General features: G+C 37.1%; 1 protein-coding gene across 3 annotated transcripts in view; it reads left to right on the top strand.

Moving 5' to 3' along the window:
* LUC7L2 (LUC7 like 2, pre-mRNA splicing factor) overlaps nt 1-27,486 on the top strand; it is a 33,011-nt gene that overhangs the window by 3,500 nt on the left and 2,025 nt on the right. For 2 of the 3 annotated variants that reach the window (XM_064655212.1, XM_064655211.1), the window contains exons 2-9: nt 6,964-7,058; nt 16,568-16,666; nt 17,512-17,622; nt 18,282-18,425; nt 19,479-19,655; nt 21,743-21,834; nt 22,722-22,751; nt 23,657-23,851. In XM_064655212.1, coding sequence (XP_064511282.1) covers nt 6,964-7,058; nt 16,568-16,666; nt 17,512-17,622; nt 18,282-18,425; nt 19,479-19,655; nt 21,743-21,834; nt 22,722-22,751; nt 23,657-23,851 — 943 coding nt within the window. Of the gene's footprint in view, nt 1-5,197; nt 5,269-6,963; nt 7,059-16,567; nt 16,667-17,511; nt 17,623-18,281; nt 18,426-19,478; nt 19,656-21,742; nt 21,835-22,721; nt 22,752-23,656; nt 23,852-27,486 lie in introns of all 3 variants that reach the window. The other variant, XM_064655213.1, reaches the window with a different exon arrangement.

Here is a 27,486-nt window from a genome sequence, read left to right as displayed (position 1 = left end):
GTCAAATTGATTCAGAAAATACCCACTGAGCCGTGAGAATATTTATGGAAAACAAACTGTGTTAGACAGGAGTCTTCTCATGTCAGACAGAGCTGCCAGACACGTGGCCGACTAGAACCAGGTATGCAGCTTCAGGCCTGCCCCTTGCTGGGCCCTTTCCCAGAGGGCCCTGTGCTCATGGACAGGGAGAACTGAGAGCCTCCTGACTTCCTTTGGCAACCTGCTTCCTCCCTTGTCTGAGTTTTGGCAGTAGGATAGATGCACTTGTGGTCACACGGCATCACTGGTGGTACCTGCCAGGATGTGAGGTTCTGGCATCGCCTCTTGGCAGCTGCCGGGGCCAGTCCCTGGGCCAGTCCCTGGTGCTCCCTGCCTGCCTTTGCTCATGTGACAGACACCTGACAGAGAGGGAAACTGGAGGCACTTGGCAGGTGCTCCTCAGCAGTTTCCAGTGAGTTGCAGTTCTTAGAATACGTCTGGGTCATCTAAAAAGCAGTTGTATTGTTAATGTCAATACAATGAAATAATTCTGTAAATGGCAGGTATGGTTCTGTTACACACCCGGAAAAAGCACACTTAAAAAGAAGCTGGCTTTTTTTAATACATTAAATATACCCAAGTTAAACTTCTTTTGCATGCTTCTCTGACAAGAAGTGGAAAACTGAATTGAATGTGGACCATGCCAGAATTAAAAAAAAATTAAAAGTGCCTTAGATTTTGATGTGAGTAAAAGCCTGGGCTCATTTACATTTAATATACTTATGACTATGGGTTAAAAGAAATCTTCTCTGAAATGTCATTTCAAGTACTGATAACCAGGCATACTTAGAGAGGCTTAAATATAAATTACTGAAGATACAGCATGGGGTTCCCAGACACTGAGAAATAGGAAGTATTGAAGATCAGGTGCTAATCTTATGTATCTACATATGAATGTTTTCTTCATGTTTTTTTTCTTGTTAGCAGTTAAACTAAAGGAGTTTTTATTACATTTTTTTATAGTATTACATTATAGTATTACATTTTTTTTATAGTATGCTTAGATAAACCCTGTTTTTGCCATCCCTGTTCTCTAGAAAACAGAAGTGAACCTTACAGATAGAATCATAACTGTAAATCAAGTCATTTACAAATTAAGTGAAATATTAACAATTGGTATTAGTACCCCAGGGTTTGGGGGGTTTTGTTGGGTTTTTTTCTTCATAATATAGTTGAAATGGGCAAAGATTGACAAGTTTTCTTTAAAGGCCTGATTGAAAAGATGCAGTTTTATCTTAAATCAGTGTATCTTGCCCGACTAGTTCATTTTCCTGCAGGTCAGTTATGTGCTCCACCTTGCTACTGGAGTGAGAGCATGAGGAATTGGTTAGAAGCAGGGGTGAAGCAGGATCATTGCTTCTGACAGTAGTGCAGACACAGCAGATCCAAATGGCCCTGGTGCCACACATCTTGAAACTGCTAAGACTTGACTGTTGCAAAGAAATGTGGTGGTGGTTTGGGTTTTCTAAAATAATTGCCACTACTTCAAAATTAGGCTATTGTTTAGGGATATGTAAAGCTAGCAAAGTTAATTGGATTCTCGTAAGGACAGGTGAATTTGTGCATGCTTCTGAGATGTAGATGTGCTCATGAAAACGTTCTCCCAAGCATCCTAACAAATATTATGCTCTGTGACTAGCAGAAAAATCTCTGCAGCCTTTAGGTATACAGAACTCATATGTATGAAGTGCCAGTCAGCACCTCTTCAGCTTCACCTGCTACCTTTTTGAGCTGAGCTGCTGTGTTTGAAGTCTTTGGTTCTTCAGCTGTTACTGGCAAAGCACTTTTCTTGTTGTAGATCATCTTCTTCTCGCTTTGAAACCTGCAATATTCTATTTGCATCTATTCACATCCTAACCATTTTTTCTGTTTTATACATCAGTTATCCTTAGCAGTGGTTACTAATGTGTGACTTTTCTGTCCTCATTGTTTGGGAGGAGCTGAAGTGATGCTCCCTCGCTAATTTTAGCCATCTTGTGTTTGGTGGCACACTTTATGTGGTAACAGAGGTGTAATCCAGAACATGTAACCCATTTTTTAATTTCTTTGTTTCTGTATGAGATTACTGAAGAGTCTCTGTGTGCTTAATGATGGATAATGGGTTGATATTGGTATTTTAGGGGTAGATAGATTTTGTTTTTCCACTTTGCGTTACACGTGGAGGTGGAAGGATGAGAGCTCGGCTTTCAAATATGGATCAGCAGTAATGGCAGAGAAAAGTATTTCATATACAGGAATTTCTGCAAAACCTGCCCCAAATGTTGAAATGATATCAGCTCAGAAATCCGAAATTAGTCGCAACACATAAACTTCATGAAAAGATGCTTTGTCAATCAGGAGTGATCAGAAGGTTTTAAGAACAACGATCATGTTTAGCGAATTGTTTGTAATTGCTAGCTTTGTTACAAAGTTCTGGTAGTTTAGCCTTTGAAAATGAGGGGAACAGTAAAGAACTTGAGGAATTTTTCTACTCTCTCTTTGGGACACCTTATGAAATGGTGTTTGTGAAGAAGCAAATAGGCATGTTCATTCATATATTAGTTCCACTTGTAACGCATTAGCTAAAAAATTATTTCATTATATTCTGCATTCACAAGTATTACTTCAGTCATGGTGTAAACCAGAAGCAGTCCTACTTAAAAATATATATTATTCTAAAGGTGTTATGGTAAAAATGCATCCAGTGTTAGTGACAAAAATATAAGAATTAGCTGCCCATTCAGTGTGCAGCAGGAACAGGATCTTCTGTGACTGCTTAAGCTTCACTTACATAATGATGAATATTTGCTATAGAGGGCTTGCTTTGCGAATGAAATTTAATACACAGTTTTTAACCAAATACTCCACCCAGTTGGTAGCTCTTCTTGAATAAAGCTTTCAGAGTCCCTGGCCAATATGTTGGGACTCATGCTTCAAAAATTTGAGTGGAAAGTTAACAATTTTTTGTTGATGTAGCTTAATGCAGGAAGTCAACAGCATGAAAATTCAAATGCTCATTGTTTCCTTTGCATGGATTGCACCATTAGTTTACAATTAGAGGTTACAGTTGGATTATAAAGGGTAATTCTCATCTGTGCACTGGGATTGTTGATAGTAGTGTATTAGGGTACATCAGAATAGTAAGAGATGATGGATCAAAGAAGTCATTGATACGAGCACATTATAATGCTAAGCATTGTTGATGCCTAAGTGTTCATTCTGATGGCTTGTGACTAAAATGTACTGAACAGGAATGACATTGTGGAGGCTTGTTTATAGGTTAGAATTGGGAGTTCAAAATGAATTGTATAGTACAAGTGCACATTGTGATCTTAACCTCTGGATGTTCCTTAATCAGCAGTATGCACTAGTCTTGAATATTGATGTAAATTTTGCAGTCAGCATGTTTCATACAAAATAGAAAACTTACATTAGAAAGTTTATGTTACTGCCATAATGTCTTTAATATTTGTGTCTCTAGTGTGCAGATTCCTTATGCTTATAAAGGATAGGACACCTGCAAGTGTTGAAGTTTCCTTAACGTTTTGATTTTTTTTCTTGAATGGTTTCAATTCTGTTTCAAAGTTTTCCGTTCACCTGGAAACTAATCTCTTATAGAAATGTGGTTTGGGACAGGTTTGTTAAGTAAACTAAAGATTTTTCTTCTTGAGGAAAATTTAATTTATATTTTTTCCATATAAATTTTATCAACCTTTTTCTTTTTAATGGAGAAAATCTAATTGGAAACAAAGGGATGGCTTAATAGATGTTGACTCCTGTAATACCCTGGTAAATTACTTTGATTTCTTTAATGAGCATGAGTCCTAAAGATCAAGTAGTTGGCTACTCTGCTCTTTTTCGGAGGCAGGGTTAAATAAGTTGCCATTCTGAGCTAATTTAATTATTTACCTATTAAAATACAACTTGCAATAAGGTCTTAACAAATGTTTAAGAATACTTCTAAAATTTAGATGATGCAGCTACGTGGTGTTTTAGATGTATTACTTTCTTATTACAGGATATATAAAGCCTTTTTTTCCTAAACACTCAGAAACATTATTTAGCATTCACTTGTTTGTTTGACCATACAAAGAGGGTATCAACCTATGTACAGTTTGACAAGGAGGAGTAGTGTCTTGGTTATCAATGTACTGTGGAAGTCCTTGGCTTAAGAACGCATCTGTTCATGTTGTTTTAATTCTTAGAAGGCATCTGCATAAGTTTCATTTGCTGTAGGCAGAATGTCAGGTGCATAGTGGATCCATAGATTTTATTCTGCCCTCCCCCCAGCAACTCATGTAGACCTCAGGTCATCACCTACTCAAGATGATTCATCTGTGGGTCAGCAGCAGAATGCATCTTCTGTCTTTGCCAACAGGTGTGCACTATTCAGGAGTATTGGAGCTCACAAAATTCATTAATAAGTAAGAGCATTTTCTTTTGAGGCTGTCAGACTTGCGAATGAGCTGCCAGAGGGACACAAAATTCAGTCATTGTTAGGATGTGGCATATGACACCTTTTTGATGAGTTTTTCCTTCTGAAACAACATAGATTAAAAAGAAATGCAAAGGTATGAAACTGCTTTTCAGAGGAAGGAAGAGGTAAACACCCAAATGATCTGTGTATGGAAGCCTTCCTGAAAGTCCCTTAAATGCTATACCAGAGGCACAGTGCAGAAAGAACAAAGGTTTAAAACGTAAATGTGTAAAGTGTTCTCGAGGCTGTTGTTGACGAGTTTCTGCCAGCTCTTTCTCCCTCCTCCCCATGCTGTCTGACCTCGGTTTGGTAATTGTGATTATCGTGCTAGCCACTTTGGTGGAAAAAAGACTGTATTTCAGCTGTAGCATCAATACCTAGTTGTGGTAGAGGTGTGAAAAAAAGCTATGACCAGATGTTGAGATACTGTCTGTGAAAATACTGCTTGCCAACTTTACATGAAGAACCACCATTTTTCAGCAATTTTCTGGTCTTGATAACTCCTTGACTTCTGTTAGGTTAGTGCTTTTAGGCTGCCAGACGTGGGGGTTTTTAAATACTTTTCTTTATTTTGTTCATGTGTCTTTATATAGAAGAATCTTTACAGTCAACATGTATTTCTAGATGCTGTGTTAAAATTGCTGGCAGAGTCTATTATTCTATACAAACTGAACAATCTGGCCCCTTGTTTTATTTATAAAGGTTCAATGTATCTTTGCCTGCCTACATCAATCTGCAAGGGAGTGTCAGAAAGGCCCCGCATTCGCCGAGCCGTGAGTTATCAATAACTTTTCAGATGTGTTAATGAATGTGGAACAAACGCAGTTATGTGTTTAAAAAAAATACGGATCCACCTCCTAAAAAGCAAAAAAAAAAAAAAAAAAAAAAGAAGAGCAAAACTCTTTACTGCAGTAGCAGGCATGATTATAAAGGGATTACTCTAAATTTTTAGTAGTGTAAGTATAACTAAGCAGTAAGGTTGTCCTCTAGAAAACCTATTGTTGAACTGCTTTGAAGCTCTTTGGTGTGTGGGTTACAGGTCTTAACTGTTGTATCCCGCAGGCAAATTAAGCATGTGTTGTTTATGGAAACTTTTGTTTACTTAAGAATCTGAAACGTGGCCCATCTGAAAATGTTATATATTAGTATCCTATGCATAGAACTGATATTTAAAAATCTGATTACATAATGGTAAGAAAGGCTTGTAATCTGTAAAGATATGGGTTTGTTATTCCCTTCTGTTATAGTTACCTCAGTAATGAATTTGGCTTCTTGAATTGTTTAATAGATTCAAAAGTCTTAGAGTTTCAAATCATGAAGCCTTAAAAAAACTTCAATAATTGCAAAATAAATCTACACTCTTTAAATTATTTAATGAAATGGAAGAGGCTGCTATCTGAACTCATCGTATGTCGTGTTTTTTTCCCAGCAGCCATCCTTGCTTCAGTAATTCACCAGTAGGTTTTCAATGATTAGAGATCTTAACAAGTTGTTATGTTTAAAAAAATAACTGGCTACATCCTGAGCAAGATTAAGGTGTTTTATCATGCCTGTGTCTTAACAAGAAGAGAGCCATTGCTGTGATCTCTCTTCTGAATTCCAAACAGTGATAATTATGTTATGACTCAAAGGGAAACATATGCCCTCATCCCCAGAATACCAACTGGTTACTTTGTTCGGAAGACTTCAGGTCTTGCTCCAAGAAGGGGTTATTTAACCTTGCAATTGGACCTCAGTATCTGGGCAGGTTGATGTTTCTGCTGATGCAGGAACTACAACCTACCGCAATGAAGATCTAATTAAGATGTTCCAGCCCAACAAGCAGCATGTAGAAGAGAAAAGGAAAAAAAAGGAGAAAAAAAAAAAAGGTTTATCATATGGAGATATGCAAACACCTGTAAGATATTTTGCATATAGGCTATGCCCGTATATTTGACTGATTTTCTTTTCAGGTTTGTAAGCATTTAAAATCATTCTTCTGCCAACTCTTTATGCTATTCCCATCAGAAGTAAGAGGGTGCAAAATCATAAAATAAGTATCAGGTGGGATTTGGTGAAGACTCAATGTGTATCATTTTGTGTTTATGAGGCTGCTTTTATATGCTAATTCTTGCATACAAATACGTCACTATTTCATGCAAAATCTGAATAGAACATTATATAGCTCATTTAACAAATGCTGTTGTATCAAAGTGTTTTTAAGCTAATACTGACTTTCTGGTTTCAAGCACTTTTCCTACTGCATTTTTGAAGGGGAAGTGTGAGAGGTTTTTTAAATAGCATTATAGAGCACTAAAACACACATTTGTGTTTTTTGTGTTATTTGGCAAAGAAGCATAGAGTGTTTTATAGTTTCCATAGATGTTCACTATGTGACAGGGCACTGTTAACGCTTTGCATGTAACCTGGAGAACATGTTTGACTTCCTCAGTTTTCTAACCTGGAACGTGCTGATTTCTATATTGCAGGTGACACGACCCGTCAGCGAATCAAATTCAGTGATGACAGAGTGTGCAAGAGCCACCTTCTCAACTGCTGCCCTCATGATGTGCTCTCTGGAACTGTATGTAGCTAAATCTCATGTTTTATTTAGATAAGAATGGAGAAATTGAATTATATTTGTTCTTTGTAATATTTCCTTTAATTTCATGATTTTCAGTGAGTGTCTACCTAGTGCCTTCCAGTTGTTCAGAGGAACTTTTATAAACGACTAATTTATGGGTTATGAAGTTAGTTTTTAGAATTCTGTATGCTAATTATTACTTAAATTTCACTGTTTGCTATTACATAAAAAACCAAATAATGCTACTTACATGAATTGCGCTGCAGCAAAGTGGTCTTAAGCTGGTACAGTTACAAGTAGTAGAAAAAAACAGAAATATAATTTATGCACAAATTATGAAGTTGCTTTCTTAAATTATGTGGTAGTGGGAAAGTATCCTACAGATACATTTGTATAGGGAAGGGGAGAGGTGATCTTTCTTTCTTCAGAAATATTTAATGAAAATAATTGGAAGTTCAAATAATTAAATTTCTAGAAGCTGAGATAGCTTTAATATGATAGTGGCACTTACTATACAATATCCAGTTACTGTGCCATTTTCATAAATTCTAAGGCCACTATTAAATCTCCATTTATGGCATATTAGTAAGTTGTTTGACTTGGATTTTTGTGTACTCTGTAGCCAAAGTTCTACTACCTGAGCATAGCAAACAAGGGACTTTGACAGTGTGTGTGTACTTTACCTTGGAGTGCCTGTTTTAAGTAGCTTATTTTTTGTGAATGGCAGGTGAGTTGTGTTTCATTGATTATGTAACCTGATGTTCAGTGATGTTAAAATAATTAATAGTAGAGAGATGTAATGTGATGATATGCAGAGTCTTGTGTGCCTACTGGTCTTAATGATGCACTTCTGTACCTTTTCTTACTCATGTTGGCACATATAAGTACTGGAAAACCTGTCTTAAGGATTATTTGAAGTAGTACTGTGTACCAATGTATATCTAGTTTTATTTTGAGCTGTTGTGTACATTACTGTCCAAACAACATGGGGAAAAGGGGGGACAAATGTGTTCTTCTCACCCATCTGTTAGGTTAGCCAGTGTTTTGGTTGTGTGGTGAGAAAAATAGCTTCTGCTGGGGGGGGGGTGGACATACCAGTATGGTGTAAAAACATACAAAGTCATTGGTCATAATCCACAAGAAGAGACTTTTCAAAGATTGGTTTGGCAGCTCTTCATTGTGTCTAATTTCGGTAAACAAAGATTTCTAGGGCAGCTGTCTTTAGCAAATAAGAAATGTTTATCTTTAGAACTATAAAAGTCATAGTTATCATACAGTAGTGCCTCTGATGGTGCAGGTCAATCACATCAGCTGAGAGAGCTTACTCAGTTTAGGTGGAAGTTTCATCTGTCTCATACTGGATTCTGCTGCTGCTCTTGCAGAACTAAACTAAACTGCCGCTTCAGAGAATATCAATCTTTTCTTTTTCCTTCCTCATAATGCAATTAGTCATCATACCACAAAATGTGTTTCACAATGTAAATCCAGGTCCAGAAAAACAGTGACTGGTTTAATCCTTTTAGTGGGACTAGTAGTAAGGGACTTGTAAGAGGCAGACCCATGCAGTGTTCTGCTGTGGACCTTCTCTCTTTGAGAGCAGTTTTTAAGAGGGCAAGAAGTGTAGAATCTCACTGAACAATTTATCATTGATTTAGAAAATGACTGTGAAGTTTTGTCCAGAGTTTTGAGAGGAAAATTTTGATTTTTGCATTCAAGATCTATACATAACAAAGGTTGAGTGACACTTCTTTTTTAAATTCAAATCCATGAATGCTTCTGAAAGGATAAGTTCTCTGGGGACATTTTATGAGGTTAAATCTCTGTTGACTAGATTATCAGTAAAATACTGGACATGAGTTGCCATTTTTTTTGCATCACAGGATAATTTGTGATTCTTAAGTGCTGCATATTACTGTTCCTGTCTGCAAAATGCAGGCTTCTGTACAATTTTAGTCCACCCACTCTTTTGAAAGCACTCAAGGAGGACATTCACAGATAACAGAAGACAAAGTGACTCATATGAGTAGGCGCTATTAATTTAGTGTATTCCTTCTTTCCCTTAATGGCCAAATCCCCCAATTTCTGCCAAAGTGTTTATTTCCCTTGACAATAAAAACCATGTTCCTCAGGCTGCAGGGTGTTTTGGTAAAGGTACTTTTGGTTTAGGGGTTTTATTTAGGGATATGTTTTTGTGCTACAAAGTTTCTGGGTTTGTAGACTTGGAAATTCTAAGTCAAGCAGTCAGAGGTGTCTCTGCCTGCTGGAGGTGATTTTGTGTCACTTTTTGGGGAGAGATAGGGAGAATATTGGTTTGGATTTTTTGTAGCTGCCTTCTAAGGGCAGTGGGAGTAATGGGCTACATGGAAGCCATAGGTAGAATTCTGAGTCTCGACAGCAAAAATGCAAAGATAAAATTGTAGCATCCTCTTTCAGTTTATTAAATACCAGTTCCAAATCTCTAGTGCTCTGTGATTTTTTTTTTTTTTAGTTGAAATGTGTTCTGAAGTTTGTGGTAGGCACATAGTAAACTAATTGGTAAGATCACAGAAGTTGTATTCAAGATTGTAGAACAGTGTTCAGAACTTGCTTTTGACAATGACTCTCACCAAAGCTATTTTAAACTGTCACTTTTTCATATTTTGGTGCTCTGCTTTTTCATAATGATTACTTGGGTGCCAGTTCACATGCATAAATCAGTGGTTTAAGAATTTGCTCATTCAAGTTGAAAATTTTATAATAAGAGATTAATAAGTCTTTGTAAACCCTGACTACTGGGACACTGAATAATTTGCCACTTAAAGTTAGCAATTTTTATTTAATTTTTTTGGCCTTAGAGGGTTAACACTGTTACATTTATCCTAAACAGTTGCTGATGATCAAGCTTGTGGGCTTTTTGGTAGCTTTGGTTTTGGGTAGGGTTTTTTTGTGGTTGTTTGGAGTTTTTGTTTGTGGGTGTTTGGAGTTTTTGTTTGTGGGTGTTTGGAGTTTTTGTTTGTGGGTGTTTGGTTTTTTTCTTAAAAAAATGTTTGTTTGTCTGTATTATGATATTAGGACTGAAGCTGCATATGTAGGAGTCAGATAACTCCTCTGTAATGGTACAAACCTATTAAGCAACATTCTCTGGATTTAAGTAAGGTCTGTGCTGTGTTCTGCAGGTTCTACAAGATGTATAATTATGTTTTCTCTATCTTGGTATGTTTCTGAATGAATAGCTGAGTACTAATGAAAACTACAACATGGGAAGACTTAAAACAACTACCTTTAATAAGATTAAAATTAGTAATGTCCTGAATATTTGTAGTAACCCAGTAATTATCTTTAAAGATCCCAGAACAGTTCAATACTTCTGTATCAATCTGGCTTTCTTATTAGCTTGATTGTGCTTCCCTGATGAAAAAAAATTCACAAATACTGTATGTGGTCTGTGCAAACAATGGTTGAGAAAATCCTTTCTCCTCAGTGGTTTAACTTTGTATTTATGTGTATTTGTTGAGGAAAATCGCTTCTTGCATTTTATTTATACTGACATGAAAGTATGCTGTGTCAGCTCAGCCCTGCAGTTAAGCCTGTCTTCAGGTGCTCATGAATTTATTACACTCTAGTCTTCAGGACTGCTGCTGACTAAAACCATACTGACCAAGACCTTGGTTTAGCAATATACTTGAATACATGATTGACTTTAAGCTTGTTAGTGGTGGAATTCAGCTCCAGATTAAGACATCTAAATTTAGGTTTCAGCTGAGGAGCTAGGTGTTGAAGCTCGCCCTGAAGTCAGAAGGTATCTAGGCAATGGAGCCTAGGAAGGGATTCAGTTCACCTCCCCACTGGGTATCCCTGTCAAGGTGGGGTGTATCCATTTAGGCTCACTGAATGTACTGTCTATGTCTCCTTTTCCTGCTGTGGAAGAGAAGTTTGGATAGTTCACACATCTGCAGATAGGTGTTAGTAAGGTGTTTTAATCTGTAGTTGGTTGATTTGCCAGCAGTCCCATTGGCTCAGTGGAACTATTTGGATGCTTAAAACTTGTGGTTTGAGATGTGACTGTGATTTTTTTTTGCTGTACTGTTAGAAAAAGCATTAGAAGCTGTTAGAAGGCATTGTGCTGGAGGGTATCAGCTTTTCAGTTCAGGACTGATTTGATCATGTGAACTGCTTCAGCTTAGCAAATCAAATTAAATTAGGCTTGCATAAGCTACCTCAGTTTGTAGCCTTCAGCCCAGTGGTGATGAATTGTGAAGTGGTCTCTTGCCCTCTCAAGTGATCGTGTCAGTTGCTTGAAATGTATTCTTAATTTTTTTGAACAATGCCAGGAAAGTAAACTGACTGTACCATATTCCATTTTAATGGGTTTGATTTATCTAGGTGAAGGGAGGTTTTGTTATGTTCTGTACGGTCATCAACTTCAGTTTTAGTGTATTACATAGTCAAGCTATAAGAATAAATACTGTGTGAACACTGAATTATCTCATTTAAAAATAAGAAAGACCTGCTAGCTTTGTAAGTGAAGATCTATTCTAGAGACTTGAAGTCTTCAGAAGTGAGAGTATGGTTATAGGGAGAAATGTCTTTTAAAAAGACTTCTGAAGATACCTGGAATTCAGTGATTACTAAGGACTTCAACTTAATAATTTTTGCATCCTTTTTGGTCAGCATTTCTTTCCTGCTAGTGGGGTCAGAGGACTTAAATTACACATTGTTACATCATCCTAAAGGCTCCCTTTCTGAATGTGTGTTGCCTACAAGAAAGGATGGGCTTTATCACAAGTGTAGAAAAATGTCAGAAACAAAATTGTTAATGCAGATAAAAAGTGAGTTCCATTGTAAGAAAGATGTCAGCAGTCTATCTGCAGCTTCTTTTTATCAGTAGCAAGTGTTCTCATACAGACCCTAGTAGTTGCCTTAACAATTTGACAAAGGAGGAGATCTGGTTCCTCCAATATCAATTTATCAGCAACATCAGATCTTTCTAAGCAAACAAACAAAAAAATCCTTCTCTTGCTGAATGTGAACTGTTTTGGTAAGGGTATCTTTAGAAAGAATTCTCTACATAAACATTGTCCAGAGTATCGTGTTTCAAAAATCTATCAAAGACACGTTGTTTTTAGAAGCATTTGATTGTTTGTGCTGCTATGTCACACTTGGCTCAATATCAGCCCTCTGTGTTTTAAGTAGCTTTGGCTTTTCTGTGCTCTTTTTGCGCTCCTTATAGAGTACATTCCATAATCAAATTTCTGATGTCAAAAGAATGTGTAGTAGTTGTAAAAGTGCCAGAATGGGAATTTTGCTGTAGGTGGCTCAAGATCTGGAAGAAAAAGAAAGCCTTCTTAATTTCATTTTCCAGAAACAGCATCATACCAGAGTTTACTTTCCAAATAAGTTATTAGTGCCAGCTAGTCTTGAGTGCATATTTATGTTGCAGATAAACTCTTCAGATTCTATGTTGCCCAATTCTTTGGCCAGCTCTTCCTCGTCACCTCACATTTAACACGTGATTATTTTATTTTTTGTACCTGATTTAATTGAAGCAGAGCCATGCATCTTTGTCAAACAATATGTATGTAATCCATATTTCTGTATTAATTCCAAAGGCATTCTATCTATTTCGTGGATAGAATGACAAAAATTATTACTAAATCATTTCAATATGAGGTTGTTTAGGATGAAAGACAGTTGTCTAAACCTTAGCTCTGGGAAATCAAGCAGCTGTAATTGTCCATCTAGGAGTTAGGAATTAAAATAGTATTGCAGAAAATGGTTAGCAAATCATTAGAGTAGAAGGCACTAGTTTCTTATGCAGAGCTCTGGAATGGCAAAAGTACTCCTGATATGCAGCTTTGCATGTGGTTACCTAGACTAGTCTTCAGTAATAGCTTTTATCTGTATTAAAGATTCTCCAAATATGTAAGGGTTTTTTCTCGGCTTTAATCTCAGTAAAAGTGCGGAAAACTGCAAAAAGAGCCCAAAATGTGGCTTAACATACTCTATAAACTTTAGTTGTGTCTAGCCTGGGGACTTAGATATTCTCACCTTTCTTTATTTGCATTGCTTATCGGAACTCCTCTCTAAATCACTTTAAGTAGTTTAAGTCTGTCTGAAAGTCAGTGTGTTGACTGTGAAAAACAGTTTGTGTTCTTTTTAAGCCTTCATTAGTAGCTCAGTGTGTGAGCATGAGTCTCCCTCTTAGCCATCATCTGTTTCAACTGGGATTGATCTTTAAATGGCTGCCTGCAAATGCTTGTTCTCTGCCTCTGGAGTAGGCATGCTTGGGCACCAAACCGCAAGGTGCACTTGCCCAAAATGAAAATAATGTGTCTTGCTGTATCCTCTCTCCATTTCCATCTGCTGTCCATTTACTCCACAGCTGGCCATATTAGCCAGATTATAATAGGAGCTGTTCTGTGCTTATTAAAGTCCTTGACAATCCTGATCCAGCATAGACTTGTGGCAGCAGTGAATCGTCCCCAAAATGAGTTGTCTTCACTTGATGTTGCATAGCTTACACCAGCAGAAGTGCTTTTTAGCCTGTTTTTACATATGATTTGCAAAGTGGTTTAAGAGTTTTAAATGTGGTGGGTCTTTTATGTCTCTCTACAATGGAGTTTGCTAATAGAACTTTTAAGAAAGATGTTTTAAAGTGATATATCTGTGAAGGTTCACAAAGGATTGCCCAGAACTGTATTAAGCAGCAGTTCCAATAATGAAGTAATTTCTTCAGCAGCAAAGCTAATGATAAAGAATCCTTTTCTCTTGTACCTGCTTGTTCTTGCTCCCTGTTATGCCACATGAATATTTATAAGGCAACACTGTTGGATCAAAGAGGAGAAGGGGAGTCAAAATTTCTTCTCTTGTGATTGAGACATGTAAAAAAAGTGAATCCTCTGTAACAGCCACCTAGTCTCTCAAAATTTCTGCTAATATTACTGAAGTTATTCAAAGGTTTTTGAGTTTGCCATCTTGATACTGTAAGAGATCCTAGCTGCTTAGTCCCCTACTGTGTTGTTCCAAAACTTTGTCAGCATGTTGTTTGTGTGGCTGCCCAACAGGTTGGACAAAAAGACCGCTGAAAAATTTGCCTCTGTTTTTGGTTTGCTGAGATATGTTTTACCCAGTCAGTACCCAGATGGTGTTGAACTGCATAGGCAGATGTGTCAGCGTGGAGTGGCACAGCACAGTGATAAAGGGAGGACAGAAATTTTTTCACTAGTAATGCTGTCTCAGAGTAATTACCATCCTTTCAGGCTATGGATTTACAATTTCCAGTAAGAAGAAAAGAAATCAGGAAATGTACTATTTTGTGGAAGTTAAATCCAACCCAGATAGAGGGAAAAGAAACATAAAGCACATGTAATAGTGAACCGAGTGCCGTGGTGGTGGTATGTGAATTCTGTGGGTTTTTACTGTGTGATGGAAGTTTATTTCATGCATTTATTCAAAGTGTATGCAGATTGCATATTAAAATAGTGGGTTTGTAATGATGTGGTGGATGTGTTTCAGGCTGCTTCTCATTGTATTCAGACCTATTAGAGTGTCACTAGCTTTATGTATGCATTTAGAACTAAAGTACTTCAAACAGGATAGGCCTTGAGTTCTACAGTTTAGCTGTAAAGACCTTATCAGTACAAGAAATGAACGAGCATAAACACAATGTTTTCACACTTTTAGGAGAATTTTTAAGTGTCTAATTTTCAGAGAATTTCAAAATATTCTTTCTTATTGTTTTCCTAGTATTGAAGTACTTTCCTGAAAGAATGCTTCAGTTTAAATAATGTCAGCCTCTGATGACTTGGAGATAGACATGTATTATACATTGCTCAGCTTCAAGGTCTTTGTGGATTTGTGGATTTTAACAAAATTGCTGAGAGCCTGTATAGTTGCAACAGGAAAAGCTAATCTTTATCATTGCAATCAGATGTTCTCTGTTGCAATCAAATGTCTTCTGGAAAACAGATTTATGGTGGCTGAAGGGTATTTAAACAACTGCAGTTTATAAAAAACTTTCAAGTTCAAAATTCTTCATTTTAACAGTCTTTTTTTTTGTTTGTTTCTAACATTTGAAATAAATTAACAACTTCCATAAAAATTACTTTAATGGATTCATTGGAACATCAGTGAATGGGGATATGAGAAGACAAAAGTAATTGATGTTTGGGTTTTTTACTCTACTTAGGAGGCTCGAATTGTTTACTTAAATCCAAGTATTTTATTTATTAACAAAAAGCAAGCAAACAAAACCCAGCTAAACCCCTACTCATTTGGCTCACATTCAAATGACTTGCAGTACTTTCTGAGTTAACACTCATCCTCTGTTTACAAAACTCACAACACAGGTTATTAATTATTTTAGATTTGGTTCTAAAAGTGTTATTTAATTCCAGCAGTAATAGCTTTTTCCATCAGAGTTCAATTTGCATTATGTGCTTTCAGTGTTAAGAAAGGATTAACTCTTCTTAATATTAAGTGAGCAGTGCCAAGAGCAGACCTAACTGAAACCATGCTGGTTTTAAGTGATGCAAATAATCAATTTCAACGATTATACATCAGCCTGTGCTTTTGCAGAGAGGCTGCCTTGGTTTTATTCATTTTTGTTTGCATTTCAAATTGGCTTTGGGAGGGGTTTGGTTTAGTTTTATGATTTTTTTTTTTTTTTTTTCTGTTGTTTGTGGGGGGGTTTTTTTGGTCTGTCTTGATCACCAGACTTGTGGTGAACACACTGAATTAGAATTTCTTATGCTATGTATTATGCAAATTTCAATTTAAAAACAGTGTTTGTTATCTCATAAGATTCTGGGCGCTCTTCTCAGTGGCATTGTATGCAAGATTAGTCATGCACCCTACTTACTTTTTTTAAGTCCATGCTTTCTTCCTGCCCTTCCAAGAAGGGTTTTAAATTACAAGTGAAGTATCTGTAGTTTTTCTCCCCTGATTCTTGAACATAGTCCAACACTCAGATCATCTTCACTCATATGCAAAATGTTTTGCTGGGATTTGATTTTTTGACTCTCTCACTTGGAATGCTTCAAGAATGTTTTTTAAACAGCACTTGCTGTGGTGCTGTGGTTGTAGCTGTTTCAGGTGATGAATATAACTGAAACACAGCACCATAGAGTGTGCAGACAGTTTGGGTCGAGAATTTGACCATTTAACTGCCAGTTATTTTCATAGAACTTGATTCTGCTAAGCTGTTTAAATTCAATACAGGATGTTCCACTTGAGTCACTTTTTTAAACTTTCAGTAAAACAACATTTTTGGGAGACGTTAATGATATTTTGTAATCCAAACAGCTATCATGATAAGACAAGCTGTTCATTCTCTCTGCTTTTATTATTTCCTGATTCGTGCATCTCTGTTAAAGACCTGGTATCATTTTATAGCTTTGTTAAACTGTCCTTTTGTTCTCTCAGGGGAGCTGATTTGCTTCAGAGTATTTGACTGTTAAAGAAAATCATGCTAACTTATTTGTTGTAACATTTCTGAAAAATTAAACCACATTGCCTCTGTCTCTTTTCAGAGAATGGACCTTGGAGAATGCCTGAAGGTGCATGACCTGGCATTAAGGGCAGACTATGAAATAGCATCTAAAGATCAAGATTTCTTCTTCGAGCTTGATGTATGTATTTTGTCTTAATGCTGGAGAGAGAGCATAGTTTGTATACCAAGGTCGATACACTGAGCAATAGATGTTAAGTTTTGCTACACACAGAAGGATCTTATAAACAGAGAAACCCTTGGCAAAGATACATGCCTCTTCATGAATATATGCAAGTATTTAATTTGTATTGTCACTCTCTAGGTAGAATTGTTAACAGCCTCCCACAGAACAAAATATCATAAACGTGGGTGCTGTCTTAGTGTTATCACATAGCAGGCAAATATTAAGGCTGTGTATGCTTTGAAGAGAGTTTTAAATTCTATATTTAATGAAGAAAGTAGTTCTGTATTGATAACAAATCATATACTGTCTCCATACACTATAGTTTGAGTTTTGTACTCCCAACTAGGAAGGTAGTTTTTGCTAGGACAAAAAGGTTTGGTTTTTTAATTGCTGTTTGGAGGGATGATGTTAATATGTTTAATAGCTTAAAACCCTAGTGAAAAACGTTACAGTATTGCATGTAATGGCTGGATGAAGTGATCCTGAATATCCTTTGAAGAATTTTAATGCCTGCTAGAAATACTCACTTCTTGTCAGAGAAGACTTAAGACAGATTCACTTCCAAATTTCTGCAAATACTTAGAACCATGACAATGTGTAGGCTATAATTTTTAAAAAGTTGTGTATTAATATATGTGTTTACATTATGTGTCACCATAAACTGATAGAGTATCATTTTACAAAGGTTTCACTAATAAAAACTTAAGAAAGTTAAGTCTTGATAAACTTAGGAAGCATTACAGCTAATGAAATATCCATGTTCTTGACAGCACTGATCTGTGTTCTTATTGATGTTTTAGGCAATGGACCATCTGCAGTCATTTATTGCAGACTGTGACAGGCGAACAGAAGTGGCTAAGAAAAGACTAGCAGAAACCCAAGAAGAGATCAGTGCTGAAGTTGCAGCTAAAGTAAGCATGGAAAACTAGTAACTAAAGTCTCTTTGAAGGTCTGTTTTTCCAAAGACCCAACTTCAAGTTTTGGCAAGATATTGAATCTCAGAATTCATACTGAGGAGAGGGAAAAAATAACACATTTTCTCTATTCTTCCCAAAACTGCCCTTAAGGCACAGGAAGGAGAACAGGGAAGAGACCTCTGATATTTTTGACCTCCAGAAACTTGACACTGTGATTCCATGCCATACAAATGTTAGTAATTCTTACACTTTTTGATCAAAACTTCATCCATAAATTAAACCAAATTTGATGTGCTTTTCTCTAGATCTTCGAATGAAAAAAAAACTTCTACAATTTTTGTGCACATATGTACACATGCTAGGAGGAATGATTATACAAATACTAATTTTGCAAGACTGTGGTATGGACAACAGTGTGAATTACTTGAATTTTCTAAACAAAATCCTTCTCTGGAGTTGGTACATAGACCTGGTAACTCAGCCTTTCTCTGTGTGTTTTTCAGTGAGGCATTTTCTATTTCACTCTTAACACCTGGAGAAGTGCTCTCTGCATGTTTCTTTTCTGTCCTACCAATTTTGCACACAGTAGTAGTTCAGATTGTTTTCCATAAGTAAAAGCATTTCCTGTGTTAAGCCTTTCCTTGTCTTTCAAGGCTGAAAGAGTCCATGAATTGAATGAAGAAATTGGGAAACTGTTAGCCAAAGTAGAACAGCTCGGAGCTGATGGAAATGTGGAAGAATCTCAGAAAGTAATGGATGAAGTGGAGAAAGCTCGGGTAAAGAAGAGAGAAGCAGAAGTAAGTTGAATTGTGTAAGGCTTGGGGGATGGAGAGGGCAGGGTCAAGTATTAAATTGGTTGGCCTTTGTGTAAATTGGTTGACCTTCATGTAATGCAAGACGTCTTCTCTACTCTCACTTCCTTAGCCAATTGCTTTGCAGCATCCTGTACAGTCAAAGTTTGTACCCTTAAATACACTCATATACAGTGAAAATTATACTCCCTTCCACAAATAATGCATTCATCTTAGCTTAGCTGTATTGGTCAGTTGTATCTGTGGACACTACCATTGTGTCTGTGTTTGTTGGACTGACTTGCCTGGTTTGCTCTCAAGGCTTTTGCTGTGGCGTGCTGATGTGACTTGTACTGGAAAGCTTCAGTGAAGTGAACCATTGTCTTCTCTGGAAGATACTTATTTAATGTCTTGTGTATCAGTCCAGTCAAAATGGTCCTTGTAATGGTCAGGTGGCAGAACGCACCAAGAGCTTTTCATATTGTGTTGCTCCAAGATACAGGGATTTACAGAAACAAACATCTGCAGTGTTTTAATAGTACCAGAAGGGTTGCTGACAGTCTTGCTGGTCTGTCATCTGAGTGTCTGTAGATAAATTTTGTTCAGATAATGTGTTTAATTAGTGTCTAAAATGCAGATGGGTTTCTCAGGAAATGAACACTGTTTTAAATTGTACTCAGAATTAAAACTGGTGTAATATTTTCATAATATGTCAACATAGTAATTGTAGTGTTAATGTGTATTCATTGTTGGATATGAAAATATTGTTCAGCTTTCTGTGCAATAGTCTTACATAAAGGTAATAATTACCCCACTTTTTTTAATTCACAAATCCACAAAACCATTTGCTAATGTCCTGCTTTTAAATATGTTCAATTTTCAAAATAAGGAAACATGCCTTGTATCTTAATGAAACAGTTGATTTATGAATAGTGTGAATTAACTGAAGGGTGTGCTGGTGTACATTGTATTTGGTTATTAATTTGTAGCATGTGCTCGGTAAAGTGTTATCCTTGTATTTATATGCACTGAGAAGTAACAGCAAATTTTTTTTTCTAGGAAGTGTACAGGAATTCTATGCCTGCTTCCAGCTTTCAGCAGCAGAAGCTACGGGTTTGTGAAGTGTGCTCAGCTTATCTTGGTCTTCATGACAATGACCGACGACTTGCTGATCATTTTGGAGGAAAACTACATTTGGGATTTATTGAAATAAGAGAGAAGCTTGAGGAACTCAGGGTAAATCATTCCTATATTTTGTGTGTGTGGTCCTACTTAATTATTTGACAGGCAGCCTTAATTGAATATTTCCTTCTGGATGTGTGGGATTTTTTCATGTCACTTTAAAATTTGAGATTTCATTAGCCTAAAAAACACTAAAGATTTTAATTTAACATCAATTACCCAGATAGTTTACTAAGATGACCTCTTTTGTACTGAGGTATATTAAAACACATGCAGAGTAATGCATCTTGAGAACAAAGAGTGTGATTCTACTTGTAAATTGATAAACTGTATTTTGAACGAACAGCAGCAATGTTATATTTAGCAGTCACAGGAGATAGCCAAATGAACTTTGCTTTTAGCCAGATGATTGACTAAAAATAATAATGAGACTTGAAGATACAAGAGCATGGATTAAGGAGGATGATAACACTTGGAAAAGTTTTCAAAAAAATGTAAAGAAATGCTTGGAGCTCAGACAGTCTGCTGTATGGTGAATAACTAAAACTCACTTTGTTTATTTTATCTGGACAAAGATTAGGAGGTGACTTTGAATTTTCTTCTAAGTAATTTTTCAAGGCTTTTAAGCTTAAGTGACAATAGATGAAATAAACAGGTTCCAACAACTCAAGGCTGTAGCTATGCAAAGTGGAAATACAGAATGATGGATATCTTGAAGTCAGGCTAGCTGTTAAAATAAATTGTTATGGGGAGGTTGCATGTTCTTTATAGCTTGAAAATTTGAAATCCAGTTGGAATATTATCCTAAACAACCCTATCTTGCACCAGAAATCATGTGCTGGAAGAAAGACTTACTGGAATTGTATTCTGGTCTTCTGGTATTCTAGAGAATGGATTTGGACACTGATGCCATTTATGACCTTAATATAGAAATTATGGAGTTCCCAGCTCAATCAAGCATTTTAGCTGTAGAAATCACTGAAGACAATAGCTAAAGGACTTGAAGTCCTAACAGCAGAAAATGCTGCTAGTGGGTTTGAGTAAATTGACTTGTATTATGTTTCATAATATTCCAGCTGTCTTGCATGGATAATGACTTACTCTTTGGAGAGCCCAACTCTTTCTGTTGACTGTAGAGGCAGTTTAGGCTCCTAATATAGCTGGTGTAACTTAGATGCCTAGAACAGATCACGTGTGCTTCCTCTCATCCCTCCATGAAATTATGCACAGTCACTTGAACGAGAAGCCTAGCTTGTAGTTAAATTAGTGATGTTGTACAAGGAAGTATAGATATAATTTGACATAGGGGTTGAATTGACTGGTTATTTACACCATTCGGAAAAAAATATGCATGGATAACTTATTTCACATTCCCAAAGCATCAAAAAAATAATCTTTTGAAGTGCTTCGCTAACAAAAGAAGAAAACAATAACTATCCCCTCCTTCCTCAGAGCTCTCCTCAGAGATCTAATCAAGATGCTGCTGGGGCAATTCCACCTCTCAGAAGAAGGTCTTTACAAAGAGTTGAATTTCTTGCATCATGTCCAGAAGGTGGCAAGACTTGGGTTTGGCCAGATCTCCAGTTGTGAGTTCCACATCTGAGGGCCCTCTACTGAGCGTGCCTTGTCCCCAGTAGTAGTGAGTTCAACCTGGGGGCTAACAGCTGAAGCATCTGCTCTAATTATATGTCTCATGGTCACAATACAGAAAACAAGTAGCCTCAAAACCTAGATATCAGCCCAACCAAGTCCTTTAAGAAACAATTAACTCTCCCGGCTCTGTATTCTTTCTACTATTCCCCGGTGGCCAAAATATGATAGGATTGGCATGGAAACTCTCACATTAAAGGCATGACTTGCTGCTCTGAATTCCCCTTTATTAAAAACTTAATGTTTAACTCTGCATATTTCAGGTCTTCGTGTAACACCCATCTATTTGCTGCAGCTCTTCTGCAATAACTTCTGTTTCTTGAAGAAAAAAATACATATATACTGAGGAAGAGAGAGGGAATAATATACACGAGGGAAAGGGAATATACCTGAGAAAAAGAACTGAATGTTAATGTCTAGATCATTTTTATAGCACCCTCATCTGAGAAATTTTGAAGTATAACTTAATGAATATGTTCATTTGTTTTTAGAGGATTGTGGCTGATAAACAGGAGAAACGAAATCAGGAACGTCTGAAACGTAGAGAGGAGAGAGAAAGAGAAGAAAGGGAGAAACTAAGGAGGTAGGGAGCTATTTTAATTGCATGTACATAATGACCTATTTAAGTTTAATGAGAAACCTATGATGTAGTTCATATATATTTCTAAATCTGCAGAATTACAATACTTTGCATTCTTTGAAAACTTACAAGGATTGAGATGGAATTTCATGTCTAACTGTTAAAACTTGGAATTGTTTCCATAAAAAGCCTTTTTAAAAACTACTGATAGTAGTACATCTACATATTGGAACAAATGGCCTTTAAATGAGATAATTTTCAGGTGTGTACCTTGTTTTGAGACCTGATAAATGTGAGCTTATACACATGTGATTTTCTAACATCTGATAGCTATTTTCTTCATATATGTTAGAAAATTTCCTTATTGGAAGTAGTTGAATGTATGACTAAGGAAAGTAATTCCCTGTTCTGTGAAATAGTAGCTTCCAGGCCTTGTGGGGCTAGAGTGGAACGGAATCTGAACTGCAGTTCTCTCAACATGTTAGCTTCAGAGGCTAACAGTGTAAACTTCTGAAATCTGTTGCAGTCTGATAATACTTGCCTGTCAGGAAATAAGGGAGTACTGACTTGAACTGTAAGCTTTTTCTATAGGAGGGATGGGAGTTAAAAAGCAAATTTGACATTCTTTTGGGTTTCTAATATGGTAATCTCAAAACTGAATTTAGGGGGGGGGGGAAAAAAACAAAACCCACAAACACAAAACAGGGATGTGTTTCCTGGTAAACACGTAGCAGTAAAGATGTTAATATTAAATAAAGGGCCTTTAAACAATTGCTACTAAAACAAGAAATACAATTACAGGGCAACTAGTCTAGTTTATTATTACTAAATTGTACCTTATATAATAATAAGATTCTATAAGAAAAATTACTGTTTTCCTTTTATTTCAGGTCCAGATCCCACAGCAAGCATGCCAAAAGGTATATAAATCTGCAGACAAGGAATACTAGCGGTGAAGCCAGCCTTTCACAAACTGGCACATTATAAGTTTGTGTAGCACTATTAGTTTAAGATGTCCATCTTTATGAACAAAGCTTTCTGTTACATAGTCATCTCTCTGTGATTTTATACCATGCTACTGAGTTTATACATGTACATTTATTTTATGGCTCCTGCAATGCAGCCTTGTGTCCCAAATAACATTTAAAACACAGATAATTGCTTTTTCTTTACAAAAGTTTGTGGTTAACACCTTTTTGTGAAACCCCATGTTTTTAAAATCCTAAGCACCAGGTTAACTCTTAATAGATCATCCATCAACAGTATGAGTGTTCTTCCAAACCTACACTGTTGCAAGTCACCAGTGAGGTATGACTGCAAAGTGATTTAAAAAAAAAAAAAAAAAAGAAGGAAAGAATAGACTGAATTTTTATGGTGTTTAGAACCTTGCAGGCTAGTTTTGTTATTGTAGCTATGGGGAACAATATAGTCCAGTTTCTTCAGAACATCATAATACAAAGATTCTGGCAGATAACCCATATCACTGCATCAGAGAGTTCTACAACTTTGCCTAATAAAGACAAGATTTTAAAAAGTAGATTTTTTCCATATTTTTAATTGCTTTTGGAAGCTTGAATTGGCTATGCTGTAGTCAAACAGTTATGAGTTGATTTTAAAACTGTCTGCATTAGTCACAAAGCAGTTTGTAGCCTCTCTAATGTTGCTTTCCCCTGTTTGCCTGTGATCAGACAATGCAGTAGCTCTGAACACTGCAGACCATTCTGTCTGCAGATTTGCTTATGCATGGAGTGCATAATATTCACAGTACACTGGTAAGAGTACCTGGGTGAATGCAGTGCCTGGTTTAAGTCCTTTCTGTTCCTAGATCTAGGTCCCGAGATCGCCGCAGACACCGGTCTCGCTCAGCCTCCCGGGAACGAAAGAGAAGAACTCGCTCCAAATCCCGTGAGAAACGCCATCGTCACAGGTCTCGCTCCACCAGCCGCAGCCGGAGTCGCAGCCACCATAGAAGCAGGCATAGTTCCAGGGACAGAAGCCGAGAACGCAGCTCCAAAAAGAGGTAAGTGTCACCCTAGAAATAAATGGCTTTTCCTAGAGGCATGATGAGAATTCTCACACTAAATTAAGTTTACAGTTACCACTTGGCAATTTAAACACGTTTTGACTCTGTCTCAGGTTTCAGTTACAACTTTAGCGTAATTATGGTTTGACATACCAGAGTGACTTTTTTCTATTTATTTTTTATGAAAATAATAGCGTTACATTATTTCAGTTTTGGATGAGTGCTACAGAGTACTGGTGTCAAGTTGATAATACAAGCTTCCTGCAGCATAGGAAAACAGCTCATTTTCATTTGACCCCAGGGATATCAGCAGTCATCTTACTGTCATACATTTGTTTTTTCCCTCGGGCTCTTGTTCCCAGCACCAGAGCCCATCTGTTGTGTACTGCACCATATGCAGACAAGTTTAGGTGTGCCTGAAAATAAACTTGTTGCACTACATCTGAACGTGTTGCTTTGCAAGGAAAGTCACTGAACCCCTCATTAAAGGGTAACTGCAGAGGGCAAGCTGGGGCTATTGCTTTTGAATGATTCAATTGCTGTCTGCCTCTGAGGATTTGCTGGCTTCTTTTAGATGAGTTAAGCATAACTTAGAATGGGATTGCACAACGAGACATTTGACAGGGAGGCCTGTTCATAAACAGGATTCTTTTCTTTTATAGGTCAGCCACTATGGTGTACATTTGAGTGCAGTACAGTGTCAGGGTGCTCAGTCTTAAAGCCCTGACAGACTGTTGACTTGCAAGAAGGTAAAAGGTCTGGTTTTGAAGTGACCACACATGCAGGGTTTATCATTCAATTATTTTAGGAGTTAAATCACCGAGGATGGAGAAATACATTGAACGTGTTCAAGGATCTCATGGGCTCTTTGCTCAAAAAATGAGCTTTTTTCTTCATAGAGTAGGTAGGTGACTGTAATCCCATTGTGCTCTGTAAGAGAGCATAGAAGACAGGGTTAGTCCAAGTCTTTTCTTTCTTTTTGTTACAGATGGATAAAAGTTATAAGTTCAGCACTCTACTTGATATCAGCAGTAGTGTCTGGTATTTAAAATACTTCAGTTTTCTAAAGTCATTATTTCAGACTTGGCAGTTTCCATCTCCAAAGAGCGTGCCCCTTCATGGCATTCACAACAGCAGATTAGCAAATCTTCAAACCTGTAGTTTTTAGCGTTAAAACAGGCTTTTCCTTTGAATCAATGTATTTGTTAATTTGGATAAACCAATTTGTAGAGTATGTGCTCAGACTGCCTTTACTACTTCTGCTTTTCCATCTTTGCAAGACTCGATTTCCATCCTTTGAAGAAAACTGTTCTGGTTGATCGTACTTGTTCAAACTCTCCAGTACGATTAGCACAATGCAAATGATGCAGAGAGATATGTAAGAACAGGGAAATGGTATAGACCCCTGGTGCTATCCATGTGACAGTAAGCATGTTAAAAGTAAAAACATATAATGTACTTCAGGGAGCAAATTTCAACCTTATGATATTCAGTACTGTGTTGGAAGAATCCCTGGTACAAATAAGTATTTTACAGTACTGTTGGCTTAAGGGGAAAAAACTGCTGTGCCATCATTAGCAGCTCATACCTCTTATTTCTCTGAGGAGAAGCAAAATTTTTACTCTGAAAATACATATATTGCGCTTTCAAGAGATTGAAGAATCCATAGAACTGTGATCTTGCTGCACTAGGACCAGGATGGCTGTTGAACTTGCACCTGGGCTGGATACCTCCTTTTTATAGATGCCCTTCTAGTCAGTAGAGCAGCTCTTCACATGAATGTCAGAGAAGTCTTTCTGTTGAATACCATACCAATGGTGATGCCAGAATGCAAAATAGACCTGAACTCACAGGCTCTGATGTCCTTGTCTCCTAGGAACTCTTTTTTTCTATTCTAGGGAAGTACTCATTGCCAAATCCTATTTTTTAAATTTGTTTTAGAAGGAATTTCTTAAAATCCTCATACGAAATAATTCTATCCAAGCCTGTGTGTCTTAAGCTCATAACATTCAGTTGTCCAAGGAATTCTGACCAAGAATACTCTGGAAAATAGAAGACAGGCTCCAGGAAGTTAACTTCTTCAGGAAGGAGTCCTAGCATTTTGGTTTTGAATAACCAAATAAATTCAGATCTGGGGAACATGGTGTTCTTACCCAACTCCTGCAGGAGAGCAGTGTGTGACACAAGCAGTAGAAAGGCAGCTGAAGGCTGCAGCAGTGGCAGCCCCTGGTGCCAGTAATTCTAGGGCCTTGAGAGAAGCGTGCCATGATTACAGGCAAATGTGCAGAGTATTCCTGCTTTCAGCGAACCACGCAGTTCCTTCTGGTTTATCCTGTCCACCCTTTATAAGAAAGTATTTTCTGAAGAGCCTCTCACATTAAATGAAAAAGTGTCGCCTCTCAGGTACTTCCTAATTCTGAAAGCAAAGGGATGTTTTATTGTGTGCTATAGCTGAGGAAATGCTACAAACACATACATTTGTCTGACAGATACATTTTTTTTATTCTGTATCACTACCATTCACCTATGAAACTGGTGGATAGATTTAACTGTATTAATGGCTGGGATCTCGTTTCAAATTTACCAGTATAAAGACCAGACCTCCATACTCTATGAATGTTCAACTGAACATACACGAAGTGTCAGGCAATAGTAGCAGTGTGTCTTAGATAATGGGAACCTATCTCTTAGCAACTTGCCTAAGGTAATAGGAACTCTAGGTCTACTCAGGCTTGGATTACTGGCTTACTAAGAGCAGATCTAAATGAAGTCCTACTTTTTCTTGCTGTTAGTCATAAGTTTCAAATAAATAAAATTGTCTTTCGTTTCATTAGAAACAAACTATGTAGTTGGTGCATTTTGCTTTCCAACGAGAAAGTGAGTGTTTGCAGTTAGATGTTAAGATGCATACTCAGTAAGGTCAGTCATGACACAGACCTAAACATGGGTACACTGAGAGAAGGTTTTGTTAGTATGCTTGAGCCCACTGACAAGAATTCATGTGACAAGGGATGATTGCTCCCATACAGACATTGTATGGATGAATACCTGAAGTCATAAGATGGGGCTTCATTTCACCTGGCTTTAGATGACTAGGTGAGATGTAAGTCTCATGAGTCTCATTACAGACTCATCTGACATAATTTTCTGTTTATTTTGAGATGAGACAAATCGTGCCTTAAAGTATCTCTTTCTTCTGCTGACTGTTAAGGATCAGTTAGGAAGTAATGCTTTCTAGCATTCTAGATAAGGTAAGTCAAGGGCAGTACCTTGCCCTTGAGAAAGACAGTAGTGATATTTCTAAGTCTTTTGGTAGTGATACTGCTTGCTAAGGCAGTTGTGTACATTTTCACATCGCTGTGCTGTGATTCATTAAACTCAGTCCTTCTTCTTGTCTGCTGATTAGAAACTCACTTGTAGAGAGAGGGGACAGCTGGATGAATGCATCCTAATATTCCTCCAAAAATGCATTGATTAAAAAGCCAAAGCTGTGAATGGCATCATATCCTATCTGTCTGTCTGTTTTAGGATTAATTGCTAGAGTTAGCCTGAGTCAACCAGTTTGGAAGCGTTGTTACTTCTGCAGGGGACTTGCAGCACAAGATACTTGCTCAACAGCTGTACTAACTCCG

The sequence above is a fragment of the Pseudopipra pipra genome, chromosome 5 (genome assembly GCF_036250125.1).
Source record: "Pseudopipra pipra isolate bDixPip1 chromosome 5, bDixPip1.hap1, whole genome shotgun sequence".
NCBI lineage: Eukaryota > Metazoa > Chordata > Aves > Passeriformes > Pipridae > Pseudopipra > Pseudopipra pipra.
The sequence above is the reverse complement of the archived record's forward strand: the minus strand, read 5'-3'. Positions and strand labels throughout refer to the sequence as shown.